The sequence below is a fragment of the Phymastichus coffea genome, unplaced genomic scaffold, assembly GCF_024137745.1.
Source record: "Phymastichus coffea isolate CEN01 unplaced genomic scaffold, Cenicafe_Pcof_1.1 PCOF00361, whole genome shotgun sequence".
Classification (NCBI taxonomy): domain Eukaryota; kingdom Metazoa; phylum Arthropoda; class Insecta; order Hymenoptera; family Eulophidae; genus Phymastichus; species Phymastichus coffea.
This window is the reverse complement of record NW_026707172.1, coordinates 1-26343: the sequence shown is the minus strand read 5'-3', so window position 1 is coordinate 26343 and position 26343 is coordinate 1. Positions and strand designations below refer to the sequence as shown.

The window sequence follows — 26343 nt, the reverse complement described above, 5'->3', positions numbered from 1 at the left end:
AATCTTAAAGGTTAGGAGGCAATGCTTGGAAAATCTTAAAGATAGAACACAATGATTGGAAAATCTTAAAGGTTAGGAGGCAATGATTGGAAAATCTTAAAGATAGAACACAATGATTGGAAAATCTTAAAGGTTAGGAGGCAATGCTTGGAAAATCTTAAAGATAGAACACAATGATTGGAAAATCTTAAAGGTTAGGAGGCAATGATTGGAAAATCTTAAAGATAGAACACAATGATTGGAAAATCTTAAAGATAGAACACAATGATTGGAAAATCTTAAAGGTTAGGAGGCAATGATTGGAAAATCTTAAAGATAGAACACAATGATTGGAAAATCTTAAAGGTTAGGAGGCAATGATTGGAAAATCTTAAAGATAGAACACAATGATTGGAAAATCTTAAAGGTTAGGAGGCAATGATTAGAAAATCTTAAATATTCTATTCAAATAACATTAAAACAGTAATAATACTTAGATTTTTGCATTTAAAAGACTTAAACTTCCACCTAAAGTATCAAAAACTTTTATACATCTTATACTAAAATACAAAAAGATAAGCTAATCAAGCTACTGGGTTCATACCCCATTTATAGAGGATAACCCCTCTTCTTTTTAATAAAAAATTCCTTCATATTAATATTTATCCTGCTACTAATAGCCAGCACTATAATCTCAATCTCAGCGTCCTCCTGACTAATCGCCTGACTAGGGCTAGAAATCAATTTACTATCATTTATTCCACTAATAAAAAATTTAAATAAATTTACTGCAGAAGCAATAATAAAATATTTTATTGTTCAAGCAATAGCGTCTATAATCTTAATGGTAAGAGTTATATTAAGATCTAGCAAGATAGAAAGCAATGACCTATTAATTACTTCACTAATAATAAGCTCATCACTTTTAATGAAAATAGGGGCCGCCCCTTTTCATTTTTGATTCCCCGAAGTAATAAGAGGACTAGAATGAGAGCCTGCTCTAATTCTCGCCACATGACAAAAAATCACACCCTCTATTTTATTGTCTTTTACTATACCAAGACTAAAATTTGTTATATCCGTCATTATCCTATCAATTAGAGTAGGTAGTTTACAAAGAATAAACCAACAATGCCTACGTAAATTAATTGCCTATTCATCAATCAATAATATCGGGTGAATATTACCCATAATCTTCATAAACATAAATATTTGATTATTATATTTTATTGTCTATTCAATTATTAATACAGGAATTATTCTAACCTGAAAAAACGCAAAAATTTTTTTCTTCAGACAAATAAATAAACTATTCCACTCAAATAAATACCTAAAAATTTTTTTTTCTTTAAGACTTCTATCATTAGGAGGCCTCCCCCCATTCCTAGGGTTTTTACCAAAATGAATAGTAATCCAATCCATGTCCATAAACAATATATTTATTATTATTACAGTAATAGTAATTATAACCCTACTAATATTATTCGTCTATACCCGAATAGCCCTATCTACAATAGCCCTTTCTAGAACAGAAACCATAAAAACAAATAATCACATTATATCAATAATTAATTTTACAAGAATTTATGGATTAACCTTAAGTTTCATACTATTTTAAGAATTTAAGTTAAATAAACTATTGACCTTCAAAGTCAAAAATAGAGAAAATCTAAATCTTATACAAAATTATAAACTTAGCGTTACCTTTAAATTTGCAATTTAAAATCATAATTGAATATATAATTTGATAAAGGGGATAACCCGTAGATAAATTTACAATTTACTGCCTAAACTCGACCACTTTACCGATCAAATGACTTTTTTCAACAAATCATAAAGATATTGGAACACTTTACTTCATCTTCGGAGCATGAGCAGGTATGGTAGGAACATCACTAAGAATATTAATCCGAACAGAGCTTGGGACCCCAGGTAGGTTAATCGGAGATGATCAAATCTACAATACAATTGTTACTGCACACGCTTTCATTATAATTTTCTTTATAGTAATACCAATTATAATTGGTGGATTTGGAAATTGATTAGTACCATTAATACTAGGCGCACCTGATATAGCATTCCCCCGAATAAATAATATAAGATTCTGACTTCTACCCCCATCACTAATATTTCTTATTATAAGAAGAGTAATTGACAAAGGAGCAGGAACAGGATGAACTGTGTACCCACCCCTCGCAAGAAATATTGCTCACGAAGGATCTTCCGTAGACCTTGCCATCTTCAGTCTTCATATAGCAGGAGTATCATCTATTCTAGGAGCAATTAATTTCATTTCAACAATTATCAATATACACCCTCCTGGTATACAGCCAGAACAATTACCCCTATTTGCATGATCAGTAAAAATTACAGCAATCTTATTATTACTATCATTACCAGTTCTAGCTGGTGCTATCACCATACTACTTACAGATCGTAACGTAAATTCATCATTTTTTGACCCTGCCGGAGGGGGAGACCCAATCCTATATCAACACCTTTTTTGATTCTTTGGGCACCCTGAAGTATATATTTTAATCCTTCCAGGATTCGGGATAATCTCACACATCATTAGACAAGAAAGAGGAAAAAAAGAAGCATTTGGAGCCTTAGGAATAATCTACGCAATAGTAGCAATTGGCCTTCTAGGTTTTGTCGTATGGGCCCACCATATATTTACAGTAGGAATAGATGTAGACACACGAGCATACTTTACATCAGCCACAATAATCATTGCCGTTCCTACAGGAATTAAAATTTTTAGATGATTAGCAACCTACCACGGAACACAAATCAGATTCAGACCGGCATCTTTATGATCTCTAGGATTCATCTTCCTATTCACAGTAGGAGGGCTTACAGGAGTAATCCTAGCTAATTCATCTATTGATATTATTCTACATGATACATATTACGTAGTAGCTCATTTCCACTATGTACTATCAATAGGGGCAGTTTTTGCAATCATAGCAGGGTTTATTCAATGATATCCAATCCTAACCGGAATAACAATAAACAATAAATACCTAAAAATCCAGTTCACATCTATATTTATTGGGGTAAATCTCACATTTTTCCCCCAACACTTCCTAGGATTAAGAGGAATACCACGTCGATATTCAGACTACCCTGATGCGTATTTGCTATGAAATATAGTATCCTCAATCGGAAGAATAGTCTCCTTATTTAGTATCTTATATTTCCTATTTATCATTCGAGAAAGATTTATAGTACAACGAAAAAGGCTCTATTCTCTTAACCTAGCCTCATCTATTGAATGACTACAATATTTTCCCCCAGCAGAACATAGGTATCAAGAACTTCCAGCTATCACAAAATTCTAATATGGCAGAATAGTGCATTGGATTTAAGCCCCAAAAATAAAGCCCAGCTTTTTTTAGAAATCGCAACATGAAAAACTCTCTTACTACAAGACAGAGCCTCCCCTTTAATAGAACAACTATCATTTTTCCATGACCATACACTGATAATTCTAGTAATCATTACAATTATAGTAGGACAAGTACTTGTATCTGTACTAATCAATAAATTCAACCACCGACTACTTCTACAAGGTCAAATAATTGAAACTATTTGAACCATTATACCAGCAATTGTACTAGTTTTTATTGCGCTACCTTCATTACACCTATTATACATCATAGATGAAACCTATAATCCAATAATTACCGTTAAAACAATTGGTCATCAATGGTATTGATCATATGAATATGCAGACTATAAAAAAATTGAATTTGACTCCTTCATAATACCTCAAAGAGAAATAAATAATTTTAATATCCGTCTATTAGACGTAAACAACCGAATAACAGTACCGTTCAATTCACAAATCCGAATTATCACAACATCGGCAGACGTTATTCATTCATGAACAGTACCATCACTAGGAGTAAAAATTGACAGAACACCAGGACGCCTAAATCAATCTAACCTATTTATCAATCGTACAGGAATACTTTATGGTCAATGCTCAGAAATTTGTGGAGCAAACCACAGCTTCATACCAATTGTAATTGAAAGAATCTCCCCAAACAGATTCCTAAAATGAATCCACGAATTCAATTCATTAGATGGCTGAAAGCAAGCACTGGTCTCTTAAACCACCTAATAGTAATATAGCAATTACTTCTAATGAAAAATTTAGTTAAACTATAACATTAGCTTGTCAAGCTAAAATTATTAAATAAATAATTTTTAATTCCTCAAATAGCCCCAATAAACTGACTATCATTATATAGAATATTCTCAATTATCCTAATAATAACAGTAGTAATCAGATTTTTCCAATTCTTATATATCAAGCCCCAATCAACTACCAAGACAGTAAAAACTAAAACAAGCTGAAAATGATAGCTAATCTATTTTCATCATTTGACCCAACTACCTCATCTCACCTATCATTAAATTGACTAAGGTCTTTAATTTTCTTAATTTTAATCCCCCCCTCATTCTGAGTAATCCCATCACGCTGAAACATAATAATCAACAAACTAATCAGCAGAATTCATAAAGAATTCAAGGTACTAATCAAAGGACCCTCATTCAAAGGAAGAACAGTAATCTTTAGAAGATTATTCCTAATAATCATAATCAATAACTTTATAGGACTATTCCCCTATATCTTTACTGCATCAAGACATATAGTATTCACGCTAAGACTAAGATTACCCATATGATTAGGATTTATAATCTTCGGATGAACAAATAATACAATCAAAATATTCGCGCACCTTGTTCCACAAGGTGCGCCATGACCATTATTACCCTTCCTGGTAATAGTAGAAACTATCAGAAACTGCATTCGACCAAGAACGCTAGCTATTCGATTAACTGCAAATATAATTGCCGGTCACCTCCTTCTCACTCTTATAGGACAATCAGGAAGATTGCTTAATTCCTTAACATTAAATTTGCTAATTATAGCCCAAATCCTACTCCTAGTACTAGAGTCTGCCGTATCAATCATTCAAGCATATGTATTCTCCGTTTTAATAACCCTATACTCTAGAGAATCAAATTAATGAAAAACACCAGCCACCAAAAAACAAAAAATCACCCATTCCACCTTGTAGACCCAAGGCCATGACCATTATTAGGGTCTCTAAGAGTATTCTCCCTACTAGCAGGGTCAATTAAATGATTTCACTTATCAACCCCTAATCTTTTATTACTAGGGGTAGTATCAACTACATTAATTATAATCCAATGATGACGAGACGTAGTTCGAGAAGGAACATTCCAAGGATTGCACACATTAAAAGTATCAAAAGGATTACGATGAGGAATAATCTTATTCATTACCTCGGAAGTATTCTTCTTCATTGCATTTTTCTGAGCATTTTTTCATGCAAGACTAAGACCTAGAATTGAGCTAGGAATAAACTGACCCCCAAAGGGGATCTCCACATTTAACCCAATCGAAATTCCCCTACTTAACACATTAATCCTATTATCATCAGGAATAACTATTACATGATCCCATCACAGACTAATAGAAAACAACTCACAACAAACAAAAATAAGGCTACTGCTAACAGTAGTCTTAGGAATTTACTTCTCAATTCTACAAGGATATGAATATATAGAAGCAAGATTCACCTTAGCCGATAGAGTGTTCGGATCAACATTCTTCATAACAACAGGACTACACGGACTACATGTACTGATTGGAACAACCTTCCTAATAATTTGTCTAGCACGACTACAAATAAATCACATATCCAACAAGCATCACTTCGGGTTTGAAGCCGCCGCATGATATTGACACTTCGTAGATGTAGTTTGATTATTTCTATACCTATCAATATATTGATGAGGTGGATAACTACTTATATAGTATAAACATTACATTTAACTTCCAATTAAAAAATCTAGATTATAGTATAAGTAATAAACATATTAACAATTATAAGAACAACTGCCACCCTGCTAATCATAATTCTAGTAATTTTATTAAATCTTTTCTCGAAAAAAATAAATAATGATCGAGAAAAAGCAAGACCCTTTGAGTGCGGATTCGACCCTAAAAATTTTGCACGCATGCCGTTTTCTATCCACTTTTTCCTAATCGCAATCATCTTTATTATTTTTGATATTGAATTAACACTCCTTCTACCCCTAGTTATAATTATAAAAACATCAAGACCAATAATCCTACTGAGAACTAGCATTGTATTCATAATAACAATCACATTAGGGCTAATCCACGAAATAAAACAAGGAGCCCTTAATTGAACCATCTAGGATAATAGTTTAAAAAAAACAGTTAAATTGCATTTAAAAATTATCTTTTGATTTATCTTTAATAGAAAACAAAATTTGTATTTAGTTTCGACCTAAAATTCTGGTGGCACCACCTCTATTAGAAATGGAAATAATTCTATATTAAATTAAAAATAAAATTAACCATCAAACTTAAATTTTTATTAAATTAACTGTCTAGATTTAACCCCTTAATAGAAACCAAAAAGAGGTAAATCACTGTTAATGATTAAAATGGTTAATACCCTATTAAAGAATTAAGTAACCTCAAGGAAAAGCTTCTAACTTATCCTTAAGCAGTGAAATCTGTTTTTAGTTCTATTTATATAGTTTAAAAAAAACATTGCATTTTCATTGCAAAATTAAAATTAAAATTTTATAAATTACCTAAAGATAAATTCTCCGTAGCTGCTTCAAAGCCAAGCTCTATATAAGCTATTTAGATAAAATAACAGTAAAATACCAATTAAATAAATTAAAATAATAAATAAAACAATTTTTAAATTATTAAAAGATAAATTTTGAAGCTTTTTAGTTAAATAAAGTAAAACATTTAATAAACCAGTCTTACCGTATAGTTCGAATCACCCATGATCAAAAAGTTTATAATAGCTTTTACCTGCTAACAAGAAATAAAACGTGTGACCCATGGTAGAAAGGGTGGGCATATGTCACATCCCTGAAAAAAAAACTGTCAATAAATAAGCCCGTAAAGACTTCAAATTATAAAAATAAATCATTTCTTGAAATATAGCCCCTAAAATTCCCCCAAGAAAAATAAAAAATAAAGTTATTAACTTTAAAGAAAAAGGCAAAATAATGAAATAAGGGTAAGGAAAAATAACTCAAGATAATAAAGACCCTATAAAAACCACAAAAAAAATAAGCCCAAGTATACTTTTAGCCACTGTAATCCTCTTATCACCAAAGTTAATTAATGTACCAAAATTAAATTCTCCTCATAAAATAAAATAAGAAAGACGCAATGAGTATGCTACTGTTAAACCTACAGAAATATAAAACAATAAATATATTATAATACCCAACCTTCTTCTAGACAAAACCTCTGCAATTAAATCCTTAGAATAAAATCCAGATATAAAGGGCAAGCCACAAAGAGCAAAGTTTCTTATATTAAAACAAGTCATAGTAAATGGTATAGCCTCGCATAAGCCGCCTATTCGTCGAATATCCTGACAATTAGATAAATTATGAATCACTATACCTGCACACATAAATAGTAAAGCCTTAAACAATGCATGAACTAAAAGATGGAATAAAGCCAACTCAGGGTCCCCCAAACAAAGAATCACAATTATTATCCCTAATTGACTTAAAGTAGACAGGGCAATAATTTTTTTCAAATCATACTCAAAATTTGCACAAAGCCCAGATATAAATATTGTAAGTATAGAAATTAACAAAAGAAAAAATAAACAATTAAAAGAAAATAAAGAAAATCTACGAATAAATAGATAAACCCCGGCAGTAACCAATGTAGATGAGTGAACAAGGGAAGAAACAGGTGTAGGAGCAGCTATAGCTGCAGGTAGCCAAGAAGAAAAAGGGATCTGAGCTCTCTTAGTTATACCCGCTAAAATAATAAATAACGAAACCATTCCTAAACCATAATTACTGCCCTCCAAATAAAATTCCAAGTTCCACCTTCCACAGGAGATTATTCATATAATAGCAGACAATAAAGCCGCATCTCCCACTCGATTAGATAGAGCTGTAATCATGCCAGCATTGAAAGACTTAATGTTTTGATAATAAATAACTAAAGCATAAGACACTAATCCAAGTCCATCCCAGCCAAGCAAAATTCTAACCAAATTATAACCTAAAATCATAAACATTATTGAAAAAACAAATAAAACCTTCAACAAAACAAATCGATCTAAAGTTAAATCCCCCTCTATATAAACTTCTCTATATTTTAAAACTATAGAAGAAATATAACAAACAAATCTCATAAACAACAACGACTTTCAATCAATAAACATAACAAATTCAATATTAAAAATAAAAACATTAGTTAAAAAAAACTCAACAAAATAACTTAAATCTCTAATAATAAAAACTAAAGATAAAAAAAAACAAAACACAGCAAAAACAAAAAAAAAAGTTGAAAACAACTTACACATAAGAATTGCTTAAAAACTATGACGATATTTCTAATTCCACAAATTAAGGTTTTCTATTAAACTATTTAAGCATACTCAAAGCAAAAATTCAGGCTTCAAAAATAAAAGATTAAGCGGAACTCAATGTAAAAAAACCAATAAAAATTCACGCAAATTTACTAAATAAAAAGAATAAAGACCTAGATAAAACTTACCATGCTGTGTAAAAGAATATAAAAAAAGAGAATAAACAGCCCCATAAAAAGCTAAAAAAAACAAAACAACTAAAAAAATCTTACTGTACAAGAAAACCGACACTATTAAAATAATCTCTCTTATTAAATTAAGAGAAGGGGGAGCTGCTATATTACTAGTACATAAAAGAAATCATCACAGTGATAAACTAGGTATAATCTGTATTAAACCCTTATTTAAAAAAAATCTACGACTATGAGTACGTTCATACCTAATATTAGCTAAACAAAAAAGCCCAGAAGACCTAAGGCCATGGGCCAATATTATCAAAAGACCCCCTCAAGCGCCCCAAAGATTTAAAGTTATAATCCCGGCCAATGCAACGCCCATGTGAGAAACAGAAGAATAAGCAATTAATATTTTAAGATCTCTTTGACGTACACAAACCATAGAAATAATAACAGCCCCAACCAAAGAAATAATAATAAAAAAAAAATTCAACTTCAACCCAATTGTTATAAACATTTTTATAAACCGAAGAATACCATAACCCCCTAATTTAAGTATAATTCCTGCCAAAATTATTGAACCAGAAACAGGCGCTTCGACATGAGCCTTAGGTAATCATAAATGAACCATAAATATAGGAATTTTAACAAAAAACACTAAATTAATACATAAATACAAAAAAAAAGATTCCTTATTAAATAAAAAATAAAATTCCAAAGAAAAATTTAAATTTTTCAAATAAAATAAACCAGCCAATATAGGTAAAGAAGCTAATAATGTATAAAAAAGAAGATAAACACCAGCCAATAAGCGTTCGGGCTGGTTGCCCCAGCCCACAATCAAAATAAAAGTGGGAATTAGACTAATCTCAAAAAATAAATAAAAAACAAATAAATTTAAGGATATAAAAGTCAAAATTAAACTTATTAATAAAAATAGAACTACCAAAATAAAAAATTCATTAAAAAAAGACTTCTTCTTTAAATTACCAGAAGCTAACACCATCAAAGAACTAATCCAAAACCTTAAACAACAAAGAGAAAAAGACAGCATATCAACTCCTATAAAATAAGACAAATAAGAAACACCCAAAGGATATTTAACAAAAAACAAAAAAAAACAAACAAACAAGAAAAACAAAAACTCCCAAAATATAAAGCCAAAAAATCTTAACACCAGTAAAAAACACAAAATACTTATCATAAACTATCAATCAAAACAAGGCAATCATTTCCATGGGTTCGAATAACAAAAACCAACAAAGAAAGGCCAAGAACACTTTCACAAACTGTTACAGACAAAAAATAAGAAGAAAAAAAAAATTCATAATTAAAATAGTAAAAATACAAGAAAAGAAAAAGAAAAACAGATAATACCATAAACTCTAAGCAAAGAAGTATTAATAAAAAATGCTTTTTTCCCAAAACATAAACAATTATCCTACAAACAAACATAACAGTTAAAAGATCCATATAATCTATCATTAAAGCTTTAGTAATTTAAATAAAATATTGGTCTTGTAAACCAAAAATAAGTAATCTTTTAAAGCTTCAGAAAAAAGAAAGCCCTATCTGTAATCTCCAAAATTACTATTTTAAATAAACTATTTTCTGAAATAATTCTTATCTTAATAAGCTACACTTCAATTACTCTACTATTTTTAAATCATCCATTATCAATAGGGATAGCTTTACTTCTTCAAGCCCTATTAACTGCAATCATATCAGGCCTAATTTATAAAAATTTCTGATTTAGGTACATTCTATTTTTAATCATGATTGGAGGAATCATAATCATGTTTATCTACATAACAAGAATTGCCTCAAACGAAAAATTCAAAATACCCTCATCTGCAAAAAAAATAATTTTAACCATAACAATTATATTACTACTGTTCTCAAAAAACAAAACAGAAAATTTTTCAAGAAAAGATTTAGAAATAAGAACAACCTTAAGAAAATTTTTCAATTTTCCAAAAATACAAATAGCAATTCTACTAATAATATACCTATTTGTAGCCCTCATCGCCGTAGTAAAAATCTCTAACAAAACAATAGGCCCATTACGACAAAACTAATGACAAAACAAGTTTTAAATTCCCCCCTGATTAAAATCGCAAGAAATTCGCTAGTAAAACTACCAACACCATCAAATATTTCATCAATATGAAATTTCGGAAGACTATTAGGATTATGTTTAATAATTCAAATTATAACAGGACTATTTTTAGCAATAAATTATTGCCCTAATGTAGACTTAGCCTTTAATAGAGTATCACACATTATACGAAATGTAAATATAGGATGACTAATCCGAACTCTGCATGCAAATGGGGCTTCATTTTTTTTCATCTGCTTATACATACATATTGGACGAGGAATTTATTATAGATCATACCATTTAAAAGAAACCTGAATAACAGGAGTAACAATTTTTTTTATAGTAATAGCAACAGGATTCCTAGGGTATGTTCTCCCATGGGGGCAAATATCCTTCTGAGGGGCAACTGTAATTACCAACCTCGTATCAGCAATTCCATATTTAGGAAGAACTATTGTTCAATGATTATGAGGGGGTTTTGCAGTAGATAACGCAACTTTAACTCGATTTTTTGCATTCCACTTTATCTTACCATTCATTGTATCAGCACTAGTAATAATCCACCTACTTTATCTCCATCAAACAGGATCAAACAATCCTTTGGGATTGAAAAGAAATATTGATAAAACCCTATTTCACCCTTATTTTACTCTAAAAGATGCAGTTGGCTTTATTATCATAATTTTCTTTCTATTAACCCTATCCCTAAAAAGTCCATATCTACTGGGAGACCCTGATAATTTCACCCCCGCGAACCCCTTAGTAACTCCTACACATATTAAGCCCGAATGATATTTTCTATTCGCCTATGCAATCTTACGTTCAATCCCTAATAAGTTAGGGGGAGTGCTTGCCCTAGTAGCATCAATCGCCATTCTCTATATTATACCATTTATTAATAACAAAAAAATTTCAAGAACACAATTCTACCCCCTAAGAAAAATATGATTTTGAAGATTCCTAGCAACAGTAGTACTATTAACATGAATCGGGGCACGCCCAGTAGAAGACCCTTATATTCTCACAGGACAAATATTAACCATTGTATATTTCCTTTACTATTTTATTAATCCCATTTCATCCCTTTTTTGAGATAAACTAATTTATAACTAGTTAATGAACTTGTAAAGTATATATTTTGAAAGTATAAAAAAGAAGTAAAACCTTCTATTAACTTGGTACTAAAAAAAATTAACTAAATAAAAAAAAATAAAGAAAAAAGACCGAGCCTAAAATAAAAAATAAATAAATTTAAAGCAACAGGTAAATAAATTTTTCATACTAACCTTATCAATTTATCATATCGATAACGCGGTAAAGTCCCACGAAATCAAATCCACAAAAAAACCACAAGAATAAACTTAATAAAAAACAAAAAACTTATAAAATCCCCGCCCAAAGCAAATAAAGAAAAAATAAAACTTATAAATAAAATTCTCCCATATTCAGCCATAAAAATTAATGCAAAACCACCTCTACCATATTCGACATTAAACCCGGAAACAAGCTCTGACTCACCTTCAGCAAAATCAAAAGGTCTTCGATTTGTTTCTGCCAATAATGAAATCAACATTATAAAACAAAGAGGTATTAATAAAAAAACAAATCACAAATACTCTTGAAATTTATACAAACTAAATAAATTAAATCTTGAAAACAAAAATAAAAAAGATAAAAAAATCAAGACCAACCTAACCTCATAAGAAATGACTTGAGCAACCGAACGAATTCTTCCTAATATAGAATAATTAGAATTGGAAGATCAGCCCGCCAGCATTACAGTATAAACCCCCAAACTTGAAACTCTCAGTATAAACAAAAGAGAAAACCTAAAAGAAAAAGACATAGAAAAGAAAGGAATACATAATCAAATAATAAGCATAAAAATAATGCTAAAAACAGGTGACAAATAAAAAATTCACAAATTTGAAGCTAGGGGCAAGCTCTGCTCCTTTGTAAAAAGTTTAATAGCGTCTCTAAAAGGCTGCAAAAGGCCTATAAACCCAACCTTATTAGGGCCTTTACGAATATGAATATAGCTTAAAACTTTACGCTCAAAAAGAGTTAAAAAAGCCACCCCAACTAAAACACAAACAAAAAGAATTAAATTAGAAATAAAAATTAAAAATAAATCAATAAACAAAATTACTATTTGTAAAACTACATATAAAGATCCTAAATCTATCGCACTAATCTGCCAAAATAGTATTCTAATATTAATTTAATTAAACTAATACCTGGTCCTTTCGTACTAAAGTATTATTAAATATAAAGATAGAAACCAACCTGGCTCACGCCGGTCTAAACTCAGATCATGTAAAATTTCAAAAGTCGAACAGACTTAATCTTTTAGCTTCTACACCAAAAATTCATTTTAATCCAACATCGAGGTCGCAAACTTTTCTTTCGATAAGAACTCTCAAGAAAAATAACGCTGTTATCCCTAAGGTAATTTAATCTATAAATCTCAAAAAGGATCAAAAATTCACTTATTAGTGTAAAAAAACAAGAAAGTTAAATTAATTTCCCAGTCACCCCAACCAAATAATCAAACAAAAAACAAAATTAAATACTAAACATTATTTCTTGACTAAATATAAAACTCTATAGGGTCTTCTCGTCTTTTATAAAAATTTAAGCTTTTTAACTCAAAAATAAAATTCTATAAAAATTAACCAGAGACAGTCATTTTCTCATCCAACCATTCATTCCAGCTTTCAATTAAAAAACTAATGATTATGCTACCTTTGCACGGTCAAAATACCGCGGCCATTAAATAAATCATTGGGCAGGCTTGACCTTAAATTATAATCAAAAGGCCATGTTTTTATTAAACAGGTGAAAAATTATTTGCCGAATTACTTTAGCTAACCTAAAAAATAAAAAATAATTTAACATTAAATATACTAATCCCATCATTTTAACAACAAAAAAAAAATTAACTCATTTTTCTAAATATAGAAAGCAACAAAAACAAAATCTTTTATTTAACATTATAAAGTTATAAAACCATTAAAGATAGAAACTATTAATCCTACTATAAATAAAACATAAAAAATTATACTCCAAAATTACAAGCTCATCCTATAATTTTTCAATTTTTCCAAAAAGAAACTAATAACTAAGCTTACTTTCATAAAAAAAAACAAAATTAAATTTTTTTCTTTAGAAACTAGATATATCTAAAATCGAAAAGCATTTCACTTCCATAAATTTATTAATAATAGTTATTTAACAATAAAAATTATAAATTAATAGATCTTCTAGATTCGAGAAAACTAAAAAATAATTATTTATAAATAAACCCTGATACAAAAGGTACAAAAAATCAATTTTTCTTAACAAAATTTAAAAATATTCTTCTTCAATACTACTAAACTATCATAAAAAAAATTTTTTCAAAAAAACTAATAAAATAAATGATTTTTCCTTTAAATAAAATAAACTTTTATAACAAATAAAATATTAAATTCAAGCTATATTAAAATAATCTTTTTAATGTAAATAAAATGCTTCTTAAAGCTTTAGCTCGTCTTTCTAGAGGCACTTTCCAGTACATCTACTATGTTACGACTTATTCCACCTTAGGATGGAAGCGACGGGCGATATGTGCATATTTTAGAGCTATAATCAACCTACTTTTTTAATAAACTTACTATCAAATCCAATTTCATTTAAATATTTAAATAAAAAATCCATAAATAAATTTAATGTAACCCATCTCATCTTACCTATAAACTACATATTGACCTGATTTTATTTAAATAAAAATCTTGAACATTATAATCCAATAAAAACATTCAACCCACAGCCATACACAAACTAAAAAAGCAAGTAAATAAAATCGTGGAATATCAATTATAGGACAGGTTCCTCTGAACAGACTAAAATACCGCCAACTTTATTAATTTCCAAGAACATAACTACTACTAATTAGGAAAAACATTCACACTTATATAATAGGGTATCTAATCCTAGTTTTTAATTAAATTTTCCAGCCTCAAAAAAAAGACAATAAAAAACTTAAAATTTCACCTAATAAGCTTATTATATAATCTTATAAACATCAAATTTACTGATTCCAATCATTTAAAATTGCACAATCTGTCTAACCGCAGCTGCTGGCACAAATTTTGCCTGTACTTTGAAAAATTTCTATATCTTGAACAACCAAATATATAATATTCTTTATTGCAAATACAAATAAAATAAATTATTTAAATAAATTCTAATTCTAACTAAAATTTACATTTAAATTAAATTTCCATATTAAATCTAAGTTTAAAAACTTTAACCAAAATAACCCAATTTATAACATAACGTTTCTATTAAAATTTCCTAAACCTAATTTAATAAAATTTTAATTTTAATAAATAATTAAATAATTCAGTATCTCTATTTATCTAATTAAGGTGGTGCCACCGGAATTTAGGTTGAAATTAAATACAAATTTATTTAATTATAAACTATAAATAAAAATTTTTATTTAAAACTTAATTTAATAAAATTTTAATTTTAATAAATAATTAAATAATTCAGTATTTCTATTTATCTAATTAAGGTGGTGCCACCGGAATTTAGGTTGAAATTAAATACAAATTTATTTAATTATAAACTATAAATAAAAATTTTTATTTAAAACTTAATTTAATAAAATTTTAATTTTAATAAATAATTAAATAATTCAGTATCTCTATTTATCTAATTAAGGTGGTGCCACCGGAATTTAGGTTGAAATTAAATACAAATTTATTTAATTATAAACTATAAATAAAAATTTTTATTTAAAACTTAATTTAATAAAATTTTAATTTTAATAAATAATTAAATAATTCAGTATCTCTATTTATCTAATTAAGGTGGTGCCACCGGAATTTAGGTTGAAATTAAATACAAATTTATTTAATTATAAACTATAAATAAAAATTTTTATTTAAAACTTAATTTAATAAAATTTTAATTTTAATAAATAATTAAATAATTCAGTATCTCTATTTATCTAATTAAGGTGGTGCCACCGGAATTTAGGTTGAAATTAAATACAAATTTATTTAATTATAAACTATAAATAAAAATTTTTATTTAAAATTTAATTTAATTTAATAAAATCATTATAAATAATTTAAATATTTTAGTTTTTATAAATTTTTAAATAAATCTAACAATTAAAATTATAAAAATAATGGACCACTATTAATTTAATAAAAATTTAATATTAGTATAAAATCAAGACTATAATTATATTTAAAATATATATACATATATATATATGTATATATTATTTATATATATTTATGTATATATATGTATATGTATACATATATATACATGTATATATATATATATATATATTTATATATTTAAATGTATATATATACATTTATATATATGTATATATATATATAGGTATTTAAAAATACATATGTATAGTTAAATAAAGATCAATAATTATTAATATAAATAGATAATTATCTATACATAATTATTTACATTATTGATTCATTTTTAATAATGGTTCGCCGATCATATAGATATTATATTTAAATTTAAATATAAATAAATAGATAATTATATATACATTAAAATAATTTACATATAAATTTAAATTTTACATTAAAGCAGATCTTTAATTAATAATCATAAGAACATTTTACTATCTACCCCTTTCTTTCTATGTAATTTGGTAAAAAGTAAACCTCCGATAAGCTTTGTTTATTCAGTATACGACAATACTGAGTATTAGACTATAAGATCTTATATATATATTGAAGGAGTAATAATCGGAAAACCATTAAACACCTATTGAAACTCGATTTACACGCCAAAATTTTAGAGCACTGTTAAGATTCCTACTGTGGCCGATCAAAAATCGAAAATGGGGTCATTTTTGGACCCCATTTTTGGGCAAAAATGATGTTATGAGAAACCTGGTTTAAGATAAAGTTTTAGATGAAGTGCCTGAGAAAAGGAGTATCTCGATAAGATAAAAAACGTAGACAACTACCTCATCTATGCCTAAACCTAACAAAAAAAAAGTAAAATGGAAACATTTTAGAAATTAAACAAATGATAGAAAAGCTAAGTAGCTAATAAAAAAAAGTACAAAAAAAATCCCAAAAAACTGAGAAACCTTGAGGTAATGATTGGAAAATCTTAAAGATAGAACACAATGATTGGAAAATCTTAAAGGTTAGGAGGCAATGATTGGAAAATCTTAAAGATAGAACACAATGATTGGAAAATCTTAAAGATAGAACACAATGATTGGAAAATCTTAAAGATAGAACACAATGATTGGAAAATCTTAAAGATAGAACACAATGATTGGAAAATCTTAAAGGTTAGGAGGCAATGATTGGAAAATCTTAAAGATAGAACACAATGATTGGAAAATCTTAAAGGTTAGGAGGCAATGATTGGAAAATCTTAAAGATAGAACACAATGATTGGAAAATCTTAAAGGTTAGGAGGCAATGATTGGAAAATCTTAAAGATAGAACACAATGATTGGAAAATCTTAAAGGTTAGGAGGCAATGATTGGAAAATCTTAAAGATAGAACACAATGATTGGAAAATCTTAAAGGTTAGGAGGCAATGATTGGAAAATCTTAAAGATAGAACACAATGATTGGAAAATCTTAAAGGTTAGGAGGCAATGATTGGAAAATCTTAAAGATAGAACACAATGATTGGAAAATCTTAAAGGTTAGGAGGCAATGATTGGAAAATCTTAAAGATAGAACACAATGATTGGAAAATCTTAAAGGTTAGGAGGCAATGATTGGAAAATCTTAAAGATAGAACACAATGATTGGAAAATCTTAAAGGTTAGGAGGCAATGATTGGAAAATCTTAAAGATAGAACACAATGATTGGAAAATCTTAAAGGTTAGGAGGCAATGCTTGGAAAATCTTAAAGATAGAACACAATGATTGGAAAATCTTAAAGGTTAGGAGGCAATGCTTGGAAAATCTTAAAGATAGAACACAATGATTGGAAAATCTTAAAGATAGAACACAATGATTGGAAAATCTTAAAGGTTAGGAGGCAATGATTGGAAAATCTTAAAGATAGAACACAATGATTGGAAAATCTTAAAGATAGAACACAATGATTGGAAAATCTTAAAGGTTAGGAGGCAATGATTGGAAAATCTTAAAGATAGAACACAATGATTGGAAAATCTTAAAGGTTAGGAGGCAATGATTGGAAAATCTTAAAGATAGAACACAATGATTGGAAAATCTTAAAGGTTAGGAGGCAATGATTAGAAAATCTTAAATATTCTATTCAAATAACATTAAAACAGTAATAATACTTAGATTTTTGCATTTAAAAGACTTAAACTTCCACCTAAAGTATCAAAAACTTTTATACATCTTATACTAAAATACAAAAAGATAAGCTAATCAAGCTACTGGGTTCATACCCCATTTATAGAGGATAACCCCTCTTCTTTTTAATAAAAAATTCCTTCATATTAATATTTATCCTGCTACTAATAGCCAGCACTATAATCTCAATCTCAGCGTCCTCCTGACTAATCGCCTGACTAGGGCTAGAAATCAATTTACTATCATTTATTCCACTAATAAAAAATTTAAATAAATTTACTGCAGAAGCAATAATAAAATATTTTATTGTTCAAGCAATAGCGTCTATAATCTTAATGGTAAGAGTTATATTAAGATCTAGCAAGATAGAAAGCAATGACCTATTAATTACTTCACTAATAATAAGCTCATCACTTTTAATGAAAATAGGGGCCGCCCCTTTTCATTTTTGATTCCCCGAAGTAATAAGAGGACTAGAATGAGAGCCTGCTCTAATTCTCGCCACATGACAAAAAATCACACCCTCTATTTTATTGTCTTTTACTATACCAAGACTAAAATTTGTTATATCCGTCATTATCCTATCAATTAGAGTAGGTAGTTTACAAAGAATAAACCAACAATGCCTACGTAAATTAATTGCCTATTCATCAATCAATAATATCGGGTGAATATTACCCATAATCTTCATAAACATAAATATTTGATTATTATATTTTATTGTCTATTCAATTATTAATACAGGAATTATTCTAACCTGAAAAAACGCAAAAATTTTTTTCTTCAGACAAATAAATAAACTATTCCACTCAAATAAATACCTAAAAATTTTTTTTTCTTTAAGACTTCTATCATTAGGAGGCCTCCCCCCATTCCTAGGGTTTTTACCAAAATGAATAGTAATCCAATCCATGTCCATAAACAATATATTTATTATTATTACAGTAATAGTAATTATAACCCTACTAATATTATTCGTCTATACCCGAATAGCCCTATCTACAATAGCCCTTTCTAGAACAGAAACCATAAAAACAAATAATCACATTATATCAATAATTAATTTTACAAGAATTTATGGATTAACCTTAAGTTTCATACTATTTTAAGAATTTAAGTTAAATAAACTATTGACCTTCAAAGTCAAAAATAGAGAAAATCTAAATCTTATACAAAATTATAAACTTAGCGTTACCTTTAAATTTGCAATTTAAAATCATAATTGAATATATAATTTGATAAAGGGGATAACCCGTAGATAAATTTACAATTTACTGCCTAAACTCGACCACTTTACCGATCAAATGACTTTTTTCAACAAATCATAAAGATATTGGAACACTTTACTTCATCTTCGGAGCATGAGCAGGTATGGTAGGAACATCACTAAGAATATTAATCCGAACAGAGCTTGGGACCCCAGGTAGGTTAATCGGAGATGATCAAATCTACAATACAATTGTTACTGCACACGCTTTCATTATAATTTTCTTTATAGTAATACCAATTATAATTGGTGGATTTGGAAATTGATTAGTACCATTAATACTAGGCGCACCTGATATAGCATTCCCCCGAATAAATAATATAAGATTCTGACTTCTACCCCCATCACTAATATTTCTTATTATAAGAAGAGTAATTGACAAAGGAGCAGGAACAGGATGAACTGTGTACCCACCCCTCGCAAGAAATATTGCTCACGAAGGATCTTCCGTAGACCTTGCCATCTTCAGTCTTCATATAGCAGGAGTATCATCTATTCTAGGAGCAATTAATTTCATTTCAACAATTATCAATATACACCCTCCTGGTATACAGCCAGAACAATTACCCCTATTTGCATGATCAGTAAAAATTACAGCAATCTTATTATTACTATCATTACCAGTTCTAGCTGGTGCTATCACCATACTACTTACAGATCGTAACGTAAATTCATCATTTTTTGACCCTGCCGGAGGGGGAGACCCAATCCTATATCAACACCTTTTTTGATTCTTTGGGCACCCTGAAGTATATATTTTAATCCTTCCAGGATTCGGGATAATCTCACACATCATTAGACAAGAAAGAGGAAAAAAAGAAGCATTTGGAGCCTTAGGAATAATCTACGCAATAGTAGCAATTGGCCTTCTAGGTTTTGTCGTATGGGCCCACCATATATTTACAGTAGGAATAGATGTAGACACACGAGCATACTTTACATCAGCCACAATAATCATTGCCGTTCCTACAGGAATTAAAATTTTTAGATGATTAGCAACCTACCACGGAACACAAATCAGATTCAGACCGGCATCTTTATGATCTCTAGGATTCATCTTCCTATTCACAGTAGGAGGGCTTACAGGAGTAATCCTAGCTAATTCATCTATTGATATTATTCTACATGATACATATTACGTAGTAGCTCATTTCCACTATGTACTATCAATAGGGGCAGTTTTTGCAATCATAGCAGGGTTTATTCAATGATATCCAATCCTAACCGGAATAACAATAAACAATAAATACCTAAAAATCCAGTTCACATCTATATTTATTGGGGTAAATCTCACATTTTTCCCCCAACACTTCCTAGGATTAAGAGGAATACCACGTCGATATTCAGACTACCCTGATGCGTATTTGCTATGAAATATAGTATCCTCAATCGGAAGAATAGTCTCCTTATTTAGTATCTTATATTTCCTATTTATCATTCGAGAAAGATTTATAGTACAACGAAAAAGGCTCTATTCTCTTAACCTAGCCTCATCTATTGAATGACTACAATATTTTCCCCCAGCAGAACATAGGTATCAAGAACTTCCAGCTATCACAAAATTCTAATATGGCAGAATAGTGCATTGGATTTAAGCCCCAAAAATAAAGCCCAGCTTTTTTTAGAAATCGCAACATGAAAAACTCTCTTACTACAAGACAGAGCCTCCCCTTTAATAGAACAACTATCATTTTTCCATGACCATACACTGATAATTCTAGTAATCATTACAATTATAGTAGGACAAGTACTTGTATCTGTACTAATCAATAAATTCAACCACCGACTACTTCTACAAGGTCAAATAATTGAAACTATTTGAACCATTATACCAGCAATTGTACTAGTTTTTATTGCGCTACCTTCATTACACCTATTATACATCATAGATGAAACCTATAATCCAATAATTACCGTTAAAACAATTGGTCATCAATGGTATTGATCATATGAATATGCAGACTATAAAAAAATTGAATTTGACTCCTTCATAATACCTCAAAGAGAAATAAATAATTTTAATATCCGTCTATTAGACGTAAACAACCGAATAACAGTACCGTTCAATTCACAAATCCGAATTATCACAACATCGGCAGACGTTATTCATTCATGAACAGTACCATCACTAGGAGTAAAAATTGACAGAACACCAGGACGCCTAAATCAATCTAACCTATTTATCAATCGTACAGGAATACTTTATGGTCAATGCTCAGAAATTTGTGGAGCAAACCACAGCTTCATACCAATTGTAATTGAAAGAATCTCCCCAAACAGATTCCTAAAATGAATCCACGAATTCAATTCATTAGATGGCTGAAAGCAAGCACTGGTCTCTTAAACCACCTAATAGTAATATAGCAATTACTTCTAATGAAAAATTTAGTTAAACTATAACATTAGCTTGTCAAGCTAAAATTATTAAATAAATAATTTTTAATTCCTCAAATAGCCCCAATAAACTGACTATCATTATATAGAATATTCTCAATTATCCTAATAATAACAGTAGTAATCAGATTTTTCCAATTCTTATATATCAAGCCCCAATCAACTACCAAGACAGTAAAAACTAAAACAAGCTGAAAATGATAGCTAATCTATTTTCATCATTTGACCCAACTACCTCATCTCACCTATCATTAAATTGACTAAGGTCTTTAATTTTCTTAATTTTAATCCCCCCCTCATTCTGAGTAATCCCATCACGCTGAAACATAATAATCAACAAACTAATCAGCAGAATTCATAAAGAATTCAAGGTACTAATCAAAGGACCCTCATTCAAAGGAAGAACAGTAATCTTTAGAAGATTATTCCTAATAATCATAATCAATAACTTTATAGGACTATTCCCCTATATCTTTACTGCATCAAGACATATAGTATTCACGCTAAGACTAAGATTACCCATATGATTAGGATTTATAATCTTCGGATGAACAAATAATACAATCAAAATATTCGCGCACCTTGTTCCACAAGGTGCGCCATGACCATTATTACCCTTCCTGGTAATAGTAGAAACTATCAGAAACTGCATTCGACCAAGAACGCTAGCTATTCGATTAACTGCAAATATAATTGCCGGTCACCTCCTTCTCACTCTTATAGGACAATCAGGAAGATTGCTTAATTCCTTAACATTAAATTTGCTAATTATAGCCCAAATCCTACTCCTAGTACTAGAGTCTGCCGTATCAATCATTCAAGCATATGTATTCTCCGTTTTAATAACCCTATACTCTAGAGAATCAAATTAATGAAAAACACCAGCCACCAAAAAACAAAAAATCACCCATTCCACCTTGTAGACCCAAGGCCATGACCATTATTAGGGTCTCTAAGAGTATTCTCCCTACTAGCAGGGTCAATTAAATGATTTCACTTATCAACCCCTAATCTTTTATTACTAGGGGTAGTATCAACTACATTAATTATAATCCAATGATGACGAGACGTAGTTCGAGAAGGAACATTCCAAGGATTGCACACATTAAAAGTATCAAAAGGATTACGATGAGGAATAATCTTATTCATTACCTCGGAAGTATTCTTCTTCATTGCATTTTTCTGAGCATTTTTTCATGCAAGACTAAGACCTAGAATTGAGCTAGGAATAAACTGACCCCCAAAGGGGATCTCCACATTTAACCCAATCGAAATTCCCCTACTTAACACATTAATCCTATTATCATCAGGAATAACTATTACATGATCCCATCACAGACTAATAGAAAACAACTCACAACAAACAAAAATAAGGCTACTGCTAACAGTAGTCTTAGGAATTTACTTCTCAATTCTACAAGGATATGAATATATAGAAGCAAGATTCACCTTAGCCGATAGAGTGTTCGGATCAACATTCTTCATAACAACAGGACTACACGGACTACATGTACTGATTGGAACAACCTTCCTAATAATTTGTCTAGCACGACTACAAATAAATCACATATCCAACAAGCATCACTTCGGGTTTGAAGCCGCCGCATGATATTGACACTTCGTAGATGTAGTTTGATTATTTCTATACCTATCAATATATTGATGAGGTGGATAACTACTTATATAGTATAAACATTACATTTAACTTCCAATTAAAAAATCTAGATTATAGTATAAGTAATAAACATATTAACAATTATAAGAACAACTGCCACCCTGCTAATCATAATTCTAGTAATTTTATTAAATCTTTTCTCGAAAAAAATAAATAATGATCGAGAAAAAGCAAGACCCTTTGAGTGCGGATTCGACCCTAAAAATTTTGCACGCATGCCGTTTTCTATCCACTTTTTCCTAATCGCAATCATCTTTATTATTTTTGATATTGAATTAACACTCCTTCTACCCCTAGTTATAATTATAAAAACATCAAGACCAATAATCCTACTGAGAACTAGCATTGTATTCATAATAACAATCACATTAGGGCTAATCCACGAAATAAAACAAGGAGCCCTTAATTGAACCATCTAGGATAATAGTTTAAAAAAAACAGTTAAATTGCATTTAAAAATTATCTTTTGATTTATCTTTAATAGAAAACAAAATTTGTATTTAGTTTCGACCTAAAATTCTGGTGGCACCACCTCTATTAGAAATGGAAATAATTCTATATTAAATTAAAAATAAAATTAACCATCAAACTTAAATTTTTATTAAATTAACTGTCTAGATTTAACCCCTTAATAGAAACCAAAAAGAGGTAAATCACTGTTAATGATTAAAATGGTTAATACCCTATTAAAGAATTAAGTAACCTCAAGGAAAAGCTTCTAACTTATCCTTAAGCAGTGAAATCTGTTTTTAGTTCTATTTATATAGTTTAAAAAAAACATTGCATTTTCATTGCAAAATTAAAATTAAAATTTTATAAATTACCTAAAGATAAATTCTCCGTAGCTGCTTCAAAGCCAAGCTCTATATAAGCTATTTAGATAAAATAACAGTAAAATACCAATTAAATAAATTAAAATAATAAATAAAACAATTTTTAAATTATTAAAAGATAAATTTTGAAGCTTTTTAGTTAAATAAAGTAAAACATTTAATAAACCAGTCTTACCGTATAGTTCGAATCACCCATGATCAAAAAGTTTATAATAGCTTTTACCTGCTAACAAGAAATAAAACGTGTGACCCATGGTAGAAAGGGTGGGCATATGTCACATCCCTGAAAAAAAAACTGTCAATAAATAAGCCCGTAAAGACTTCAAATTATAAAAATAAATCATTTCTTGAAATATAGCCCCTAAAATTCCCCCAAGAAAAATAAAAAATAAAGTTATTAACTTTAAAGAAAAAGGCAAAATAATGAAATAAGGGTAAGGAAAAATAACTCAAGATAATAAAGACCCTATAAAAACCACAAAAAAAATAAGCCCAAGTATACTTTTAGCCACTGTAATCCTCTTATCACCAAAGTTAATTAATGTACCAAAATTAAATTCTCCTCATAAAATAAAATAAGAAAGACGCAATGAGTATGCTACTGTTAAACCTACAGAAATATAAAACAATAAATATATTATAATACCCAACCTTCTTCTAGACAAAACCTCTGCAATTAAATCCTTAGAATAAAATCCAGATATAAAGGGCAAGCCACAAAGAGCAAAGTTTCTTATATTAAAACAAGTCATAGTAAATGGTATAGCCTCGCATAAGCCGCCTATTCGTCGAATATCCTGACAATTAGATAAATTATGAATCACTATACCTGCACACATAAATAGTAAAGCCTTAAACAATGCATGAACTAAAAGATGGAATAAAGCCAACTCAGGGTCCCCCAAACAAAGAATCACAATTATTATCCCTAATTGACTTAAAGTAGACAGGGCAATAATTTTTTTCAAATCATACTCAAAATTTGCACAAAGCCCAGATATAAATATTGTAAGTATAGAAATTAACAAAAGAAAAAATAAACAATTAAAAGAAAATAAAGAAAATCTACGAATAAATAGATAAACCCCGGCAGTAACCAATGTAGATGAGTGAACAAGGGAAGAAACAGGTGTAGGAGCAGCTATAGCTGCAGGTAGCCAAGAAGAAAAAGGGATCTGAGCTCTCTTAGTTATACCCGCTAAAATAATAAATAACGAAACCATTCCTAAACCATAATTACTGCCCTCCAAATAAAATTCCAAGTTCCACCTTCCACAGGAGATTATTCATATAATAGCAGACAATAAAGCCGCATCTCCCACTCGATTAGATAGAGCTGTAATCATGCCAGCATTGAAAGACTTAATGTTTTGATAATAAATAACTAAAGCATAAGACACTAATCCAAGTCCATCCCAGCCAAGCAAAATTCTAACCAAATTATAACCTAAAATCATAAACATTATTGAAAAAACAAATAAAACCTTCAACAAAACAAATCGATCTAAAGTTAAATCCCCCTCTATATAAACTTCTCTATATTTTAAAACTATAGAAGAAATATAACAAACAAATCTCATAAACAACAACGACTTTCAATCAATAAACATAACAAATTCAATATTAAAAATAAAAACATTAGTTAAAAAAAACTCAACAAAATAACTTAAATCTCTAATAATAAAAACTAAAGATAAAAAAAAACAAAACACAGCAAAAACAAAAAAAAAAGTTGAAAACAACTTACACATAAGAATTGCTTAAAAACTATGACGATATTTCTAATTCCACAAATTAAGGTTTTCTATTAAACTATTTAAGCATACTCAAAGCAAAAATTCAGGCTTCAAAAATAAAAGATTAAGCGGAACTCAATGTAAAAAAACCAATAAAAATTCACGCAAATTTACTAAATAAAAAGAATAAAGACCTAGATAAAACTTACCATGCTGTGTAAAAGAATATAAAAAAAGAGAATAAACAGCCCCATAAAAAGCTAAAAAAAACAAAACAACTAAAAAAATCTTACTGTACAAGAAAACCGACACTATTAAAATAATCTCTCTTATTAAATTAAGAGAAGGGGGAGCTGCTATATTACTAGTACATAAAAGAAATCATCACAGTGATAAACTAGGTATAATCTG

At 29.1% G+C, this 26343-nt stretch overlaps 1 protein-coding gene and 9 pseudogenes across 1 annotated transcript; 7 read left to right on the top strand and 3 right to left on the bottom strand.

Moving 5' to 3' along the window:
• The first annotated feature begins 1787 nt into the window (after positions 1-1787).
• LOC131674959 (cytochrome c oxidase subunit 1-like) lies at positions 1788-3323 on the top strand (annotated as a pseudogene).
• Positions 3324-4346: 1023 nt separating this feature from the next.
• Positions 4347-5021, top strand: LOC131674955 (ATP synthase subunit a-like; annotated as a pseudogene).
• Positions 5022-6674: 1653 nt separating this feature from the next.
• LOC131674964 (NADH-ubiquinone oxidoreductase chain 5-like) lies at positions 6675-8408 on the bottom strand (annotated as a pseudogene).
• Positions 8409-8483: 75 nt separating this feature from the next.
• On the bottom strand, positions 8484-9689 carry LOC131674962 (NADH-ubiquinone oxidoreductase chain 4-like; annotated as a pseudogene).
• A 137-nt stretch (positions 9690-9826) lies between these two features.
• Positions 9827-10668, top strand: LOC131674961 (NADH-ubiquinone oxidoreductase chain 6-like). Its single transcript, XM_058953771.1, is given in 2 exon segments — positions 9827-9830; positions 10157-10668. Coding segments are annotated over 2 exon segments (516 nt in total).
• Positions 10668-11804, top strand: LOC131674957 (cytochrome b-like; annotated as a pseudogene).
• Positions 11805-18179: 6375 nt separating this feature from the next.
• On the top strand, positions 18180-19136 carry LOC131674960 (NADH-ubiquinone oxidoreductase chain 2-like; annotated as a pseudogene).
• A 190-nt stretch (positions 19137-19326) lies between these two features.
• Positions 19327-20862, top strand: LOC131674958 (cytochrome c oxidase subunit 1-like; annotated as a pseudogene).
• Positions 20863-21885: 1023 nt separating this feature from the next.
• Positions 21886-22560, top strand: LOC131674954 (ATP synthase subunit a-like; annotated as a pseudogene).
• A 1653-nt stretch (positions 22561-24213) lies between these two features.
• On the bottom strand, positions 24214-25947 carry LOC131674956 (NADH-ubiquinone oxidoreductase chain 5-like; annotated as a pseudogene).
• Positions 25948-26343: the final 396 nt, after the last annotated feature.